The sequence below is a fragment of the Chiloscyllium plagiosum genome, chromosome 39 (genome assembly GCF_004010195.1).
Source record: "Chiloscyllium plagiosum isolate BGI_BamShark_2017 chromosome 39, ASM401019v2, whole genome shotgun sequence".
NCBI classification, from domain to species: domain Eukaryota; kingdom Metazoa; phylum Chordata; class Chondrichthyes; order Orectolobiformes; family Hemiscylliidae; genus Chiloscyllium; species Chiloscyllium plagiosum.
The window spans coordinates 6,272,230-6,280,123 of NC_057748.1; the positions used below are offsets into that span (position 1 = coordinate 6,272,230).

General features: G+C 44.1%; 1 protein-coding gene across 1 annotated transcript; it reads left to right on the forward strand.

Moving 5' to 3' along the window:
- The first annotated feature begins 312 nt into the window (after positions 1 to 312).
- Positions 313 to 5,501, forward strand: LOC122542009 (lutropin subunit beta-like). The gene is made up of 2 exons (XM_043679302.1): positions 313 to 474; positions 5,271 to 5,501. Exons 1-2 carry the CDS (start codon positions 313 to 315, stop codon positions 5,499 to 5,501), a joined length of 393 nt encoding a protein of 130 aa, XP_043535237.1.
- The last annotated feature ends 2,393 nt before the right edge of the window (positions 5,502 to 7,894 follow it).

Sequence of the window (7,894 nt, forward strand, 5' to 3'; positions counted from 1 at the left end):
TCCACCCAAATAATCTCCTTGGATGTATTTCCAGGAATACCCTCCCTCAGTATAACTGTAATGCTATCCCTTATCAAAAACGCCACACCCCTCCTCCATTGTTGAATGGCAACATAGTCTCGAGAGGCTGAATGGTCTCCTTCCGTTCTCATTATGAAATTATAGATGGACGCTGCTTTTCCCTCTGGGAATGAGGAATATTTCACATCAGCTGCTCTAGCAATTGTCCCCCCACTCCATCCTTACCTGATGGTATAAGTTACAGGCTGAAAACATACTCTCATTGTTGGAATAACATCTCTCTTTTACAGTATGTGGTGGTCTCAGATTTTCCTCCTTGCACTGTGCTTCCCATATGTCCAGAACAGACACCTTTGTCACCCAACCAACGTGACAATTTCTGCCGAGAAGGATGAATGCCCCATCTGTGTGACCCTAACTACCTCCATATGCAGTGGCTACTGTCCAACCAAGGTAATATTAGGGAGAACGGGGGGGTGGGGGAGGTGGGTTGGGGAGAGGGGTGTGTGACTGTGCACGTACGAGCTGGGATGACCTGCCATCATCATTACATCCACCCTCATCACATTTTCTGTCTGTTTCACCTGATCACCTCTGATCAGGAGTCTTCCCAGTAGAGTTATGCAAGTGGCCATTCTTAATACATATCATTGAAGTATCCAAACCCACAACCACTTCCATCTGGAAGGACAAGGGCAGCAGGTATTTGGAAACACCACCACCTGCAAGTTCCCCTCCAAGCCACTCACCTCCCTGACTTGGAAATATACCGCTGTTTCTTCACAGTCATTGGGTCAAAATCCTGGAATTCCCTCCCTACCAGCACTGTGGGTCAACCCACAGCAAGTGGTCTGCAGCGATTCAAGAAGGCAGCTCACCCCCTCCTTCTCAAGGGCAAATACAGACGGGCTATTAATACTGGCCAGCCAGTGATGCCCAAGTCCCACAAGTGAATAAAAAAAAGAATAAAAAGCCCAGAAGGCTTTTTGACTGTGGGAGGAATCACAGGGGATCCTGTCCTAGTTCAAATCACCAGAAGCCAACATGAGATCACCAGTTAAAGGAAACAGTGAACAATTTTCCTGTGAACCGCCCTGGGGTCCTTGACACTAACTGAAGTGAGTCAACAAGGAGGTTGGGAGGTGATGGCCTAGTAGTATTTTCGCTGGGTCATCAATCCAGAGAACCAGGTAATGCTCTTCAGAAAACAAAAAGAGCTGGAGATCACAGCAAGTTAAACAGCGTCCATGGAGAGAGAGAGCAAGCTAACATTTCAAGTCTAGATGATTCTTCATTAGAGCTGGGTTCTTAGGAGCTGGGTTCAAATCCTGCCATGACAGGTGGTGGAACTTACATTACGAGCCAATGGTGACCATTAAACGATCATCAATTTTGGATGTAGATTTGCTCGTTGAGCTGGAAGGTTAGTTTTCAGATGTTTCATCACCATATTAGCTAACATTTTCAGTGATCCTCCAGATGTGGCACTGATGGTGTAGCCCGCTTTCTATTTATGTGTTTGGGTTTCCTTGGGTTGGTGATGTCATTTCCTATGGTGATGTAATTTCCGGTTCTTTTTCTCAGAGGGTGGTCAATTATTCGGGAAGTCCCTTCTGTCTCACGAAAGGAACTGCTGTCCTTACCTTGTCTGACCTACCTGTGACTTCAGACCATAGCAATGTGGTTGATGCTTAACTGCCCTCTGGGCAATTAGGGATGGGCAATAAATGCTGGCCCAGCCAGTGACACACACAATGTGTGAATTAGTGAAAAAAAAAGCAGGGTGGAGACTGATAATATATCAGCTAAGTGAACCTCTGGGGTGAGGGACTCCAGAACTAGGGGGCTTAGGTTTAGGGTGAGAGGGGAAAGATATAAGAGGGATCTGATGGACAACTTTTTCACACAGAGGGTGTGCATGTATGGAATGAGCTGCCAGAGGAAATGGTGGAGGCTGGTACAATTACAGCATTTAAAAGACATCTGGATGGGTATATGAATAGGAAGGGTTTAGAGGGATATGGGCTGAATGCTGTCAAATGGGACTAGATTAGGTTAGGATATCTGGTCGGCATGGACGAGTTGGACCGAAGGGTCTTTTTTCCCTGCTGTACATCTCTATGATTCCATTTATGGAGCATCCCAGTGTGATGTGAATTTAACAGAGTGAATTGGATGAATTAAATGGACTTGATGGTTCTTGAGGTAGTTGCACTATTGAAGATGAGCCTAAGATTAATTGACTCTTGACCGATATCCAAATGATTTTGCTGGAAATTGCCGAGAGAGGTGTGTATCAGATGGAAACAGGCCAGGAACCACTGTTCATGGGTCAAGTGATGTGTTGACATTCCCAGGAAAGGGTCATTATCAAAAACAGAACCTCGCATAAAAGTAGGAAGTGCAAGTTTGGAAAGTAGGGTTAATTACTACAATTAGGAAACAACTCTGTAAATGTCTTTAAGTTGAATCCAACAGCGGAAATTCTAATCCAGGATTTCACAAAGTGAAACTTGGGGTCATAAGCTCACACGCTGCAATAGCCACTGCATAGCTCTTCCCCTTCACCTCTTTCAGGCCTTCTATCCTTCACCGCCTGCCATCTGGTTTCCTCACACCTGCTCTACTTTCAGATCATTTCAAAGGCTCAAAATGGAGTCACACTACGAAAATGTTCAAGAAGCTCCAGACCAACCTGGAGAGAAGAGACTGCAGTTCATTGCACATTGAAAGGGTTGCACAGCAGAGTCAACATGGGATTGGATAAAAACTTGAATGGGAGGAATTACAGGACTATGGGGAAGAGTCAGGACATAAAGGTGTAACTAGATTGTATGGAGCTGCCACATGCATATGCAATGGGTCTCCTGGTGTGGGAAGTAATTCCATGAAATCTAAAACAAGACACATTTCAGATATGGCTATGGTGCAAACTCAACTTGATTTTAGGGCTCAAAACATTAGTGGTTAGTAACACTTGAATTGAAATACTGTTAACCAAAGCTTGGCTTATAATTTCACAACGTGTAAAAACCTGAACAATAAGGAGTAATAAGGAAGGCAGATAGAACACTGGCTTTTATTTCAAAGAGATTACAGTATAATAGGGAAGTTTTGTTGAAACCATACAAGGTAATGGTCAGCACTACTACCTCACAGTGCCAGGGATCCTGGGTTTGATTTCCGCCTTGGGTGACTGTGTGGAGTTTGCACATTCTCCCTGTGTCTCCGTGGGTTTCCTCTGGGTGCTCCAGTTTCCTCCCACAATCCATAGATGTGCAGGCTAGGTGGATTGGCCATGGGAAATGCAGGGATACAGGAACAGGGTTGGAGTGGGTGGGGTGCTGTTTGGAAGGTCGGTGTGGACTCGATGAGCCAAGTGCCCAGCTTCCACACTGTATGGACTCTATTGTTCTACTAGTCAGGCTTTAGCTGGAATAACGTGAACAGCGATGGGTTTGTTGCACCTGCACATAGTATTCTTTAACTCTTACACCAGCAAAAGGACAATAAACTCAAGAATAATAAACAATATTTATTTAACACAAGTAATACTATAACAAAGTACACCATAAACTAACAAATTACTTTACTAATATATCTGCATTTTAACTTAACTCTGGGTGATCATATACCACCACACTAGAATTTGGCCTTACTCCACATGGTGAAGATGCTTGGTCTTCTCCAGGTGATCTCAGGGGTACCTTCTCTTCTCAGTAGTTCTTTTGCAGTTACTGCTCAAGTTCATAGAATCCCTACAATGTGGAAACAGGCCCTTCACCCCAACAAGTCCACACTGACCCTCTGAAGAGAAACCCATCCAGACCCATTCCCCTACTATCCTATATTTACCCTGGACTAATGCACCTAACCTACACACCCCTGAATACGATGGGCAATTTAGCATGGCCAATTCACCTAACATGCACATCTTTGGACTGTGGGAGGAAACCCACGCAGACACAGGGAGAATGTGCAAATGCCCGAGGCTGGAATCGAACACAGGTCCCTGGCGCTGTGAGGCAGCAGTGCGAACCACTCAGCCACCGTGACACCCCTGAGCACAGTGTGGCGGTGATTCTTATATACCAAAGCCTTCGCAGCCTTTTCGGAGGGACTCAAGTGTCCTCCAATGGATCGATCAGGCTCCATCACCCTGATCGATTGGACCCAGCCAGGCGTTGCCACGTTGATGGTAAGGTGGTCCTTAGGCACACACGTAGCCTCCTCCAAATAAGCCTGCATGTCTGTCAAATACCTCGATTTTTCTGATCATCCTGACCATTGCCTCCATTCAAACCCAAATTCGGGCATATATTATAGATGAAGGTGGGGCTGATGGTCATAGGTCAGGAAATTTTAAAAACATACAAAACTGGTAGATTGAAACTGTCTGTTGGTAGCTGCAGCTTGTCTGGATTCTTCAGCATGTGGATTAGCACAGTCACTTTGGTCAAAGTTGGTTCCCATTTCCTAGCATGCTTTAGTCATTGTCCATCTTTCATAACTCCATGATGAGTTCATTATTTTGAGTGGCTCCTACGACCACAGGTTCCTTAGCTAAGGAACGATACACTGCCTTTGGGGGTAAACCAGAGAAGGCTCATTGGAATGATACAATGTATGGAAGGAAATGCCTTCAGATGAGAGGTTGAGCCTGTACTTACTGGAATTTAGAGAATGAGAAGCAATCTTATTGAAATATACAGGGCTCTTGGGAGATTTGACAAGATAGAGGCAGAAAGTTTGTTTGCCCTTGTGGGAGAGTCCAGGACCACAGGGTATACTCTCAGAATAAAAAGGAGTCACACATTTAAGACAGAGTTGAGGAATATCTTATCTAAGATGAATCTGTGGAATTCTTTACCACATAGAGGCTGTGTCATTAATGTAGTCCGGGCCAAAATGGATTTTTATTCAGTAGAGAAATCATGGGTTATTGGGAAAAGTGGAGCTGAGGGTGATCAGAGCTGCCATGATTTCAACAAATGGCAGAGCATTCTCAAAGGCCTGATTCTGCTCCTTTGTTCTATGATCATAAATAATAGTTGAAGTTGTATATTTTCCCACTGTGATACATTATAGGAAGCATAGCTAGATTCTAAGATCGCACCAAGATTGGGAATAAGGGATTTAAACTAAAACTAAGACACTTTCTCATCAAGGCTATAAAATACGAACCAATGCTGTGTGGGGAGAATGTTTGAAACACCTGTGATTAACTAAATGTATTCTTTCGTTGACAGGAATCAGTGTATAAGAGCCCTCTCCTGTCAGTTTACCAGCATGTGTGCACTTACAAGGAGATTCAATATGAGACCATCAATCTGCCAGGTTGCCCCCTGGGCGTTGATTCCACCTACACCTACCCTGTGGCAGTCAGCTGTGAATGTAACCTCTGTAAAATGGATTACACCGACTGCACGGTGCAGAGCATCAAACCCGACTTCTGCAGTGCCAGGACACTGTCGTCGTGAGCTGTGCCTCTTCAACACCCATCACCTCTCTGCTCATCGCTGTTGTACTGTCTTCTGCTGCATTTTTGCTCATTCAGGGTTTCCTTCTGGGTGTCAGAGCCGGCTTCTCGTGACATCCCTGAAGCTCCTGTTTCTTCCTGCACTCACCCACTTCAGGGGAGCACAGTAAAGCACTGCATATTTAACATGCTGTGAAACCTGAAAAAGATTTCACTTGAATAGTTTTATAGATTGAACTCCCATTAATGCACCCAGGACTGCTGTTTTGGAAACAATTTAGGAGCTACCGTGAAATAAAGGCAGCAGTTTTGGATTTGGTATGGTGGGAGGGGGAAGACGATGAAGGAGAGAGAGAGAGAGATATGGTCAGAGGAAGTTGAAAAGTCACACAAAGTTAAGTGAGGAAAGGGATAGGGTCTTACAGCTGCAAAACTAGACAGACATTCTGGTTAAGTTTTTAAACTGACAAATTTCTCCTGGCTCAACCAATGTCATTTTGAATATTTTGTAACTGGGATGGTGGTATTTCCCCTCTCCTGACCCCGCCCCGGCCACTGACCCTCGTCCCTAATGCAGCAGAACAGCAGCACGATAAATCAATGTTTAATTTCAAAATACCGACTGTTTGAAAATAAAGGGTCCTAAACTCAAACCAAATGGAGTTGGGTGCAGTTAATTATTCCTTCAGTTGGAGTATTCGGCTAAATTACGGTCTGCTCAGCTGAAGAACCTGGGTCTGAGACAATTCTACACTGACAGGAAGGGAAGACACTGGGCTGCAAGGTTCAACATGAAATGTGTGCAGTTTCCTGAGTGTGGTGTTATGTGAATGCAGTTTCCTTGCTGCAACAATGGCAGGCATCAGAGGACTTTTTGGACAAAGGTATATTCAGCAGCAGAGGGTGAGTTTCAATTCACACAAACACCCATCCACCTTGTCCAGGAGAACCAAACGAAGCTGTGTAAAAGGAGTCGGCCCTCATTGCTGCACCTCACCTGGAAATACAGAATGCCATGTGAGAAAATTGTATAAATCACAGAACTGATTAGCAGTATTGTGTTCAGTTTTGGTCATCTTGCTATAGGAAGGATGTTATTAAACCAGAAAGAGTGCAGAAAAAATTTTCAAGGATGTCGCCAGTGCTCAGTGGACTGAGTTATAAGGAGAGGTTGCACAAGCCAAGATCTTTTTCTTTAGAGCGCAGGAGACTGAGGGGGAATCTTATGGAAGTGTATAAGATAATGAGAGGCATGGATAGGGTGAATGCACTCAGTCTTTTTCCCATGGTTGGGGAATCAAGGACTAGAGGCCATGAGTTTAAGGAAGGAGAAAAGAATAGGGAACTTGAGGGGCAACGTTTTTTTTTACACAGAGGGTGGTGCACATATGGAAATGGAAGTGGTTGAGGCGGGTACATTAACAACATTTAAAAGGCATTTTGACAAACACACGGATAGGAAAAGTGTAGAAGGATTTGGGCTAAATGCAGGGAATTAGGGTTAGTGTGAATGGAATGGTTGGAGTGGACAAGTTGGACTGAAGGGTCTGTTTCCATGCTGTACATCTCTATGACATTTTGGTCAGCACTGACCAGTTTGGGCCAAAGAGCCAGTCTCAGTGATTTAGGACCCTATGACTTCTTATCTGTGTTAGAGCAAAGTGACCAAACCTGACAATGTGAAGTAAAAATAGATTTTAAATTAAGGTTACTTAGCTCTTTTAACTGGCTGTTTGTGTAAGTTCATTGTTAGGTAACACAGAACGATGATATGTTGGAATACTAAATACTATTTAAACAGGTTGAGGTTCTGGATGTAAGTTTGCTCGCTGAGCTGGAAAGTTCAGTTTCAGATGTTTCATCACCATGAAGTAACATCATCACCGGAGGCTCACTGGCTACGTTACCTGCTATGATGGCAAAACGTCTGAAAATGAACCTTCCAGCTCAGCTAACAAACTTACACCCAGAACTATTTAAACAGTCTAACATAACCTACTGAACACCTTGCAAGCAGGAACTGAAAACCCCATATCATTGGATGCATGGAATGGGCTCTGGACACATCTAAGTAGCCCCATCAGACTAAGCCAAACAGCATCAGGTTGGCATTCCGAAAACCGAACATGGTTAAGTAGTTGCAATACTCATTCATACATTTGTATACATGTACGGTAGCCTCCTTGATGAGACAGTGGAAAGATTATTGGTTCCCATGGAACTCTATCCCATTAAGGCAGCCTTGGATAGTCCGTCTTACTGACAAAGAGAATATGGTATTGATTAAATTGGCACATTTCAGCCCCTTGGTGCACTACAGCATGGTTCTTCATTGTTCTAGCCATCACTTCAGAATCATGATGACCAACTGAATACAGGTTACGGAAGTAAAAC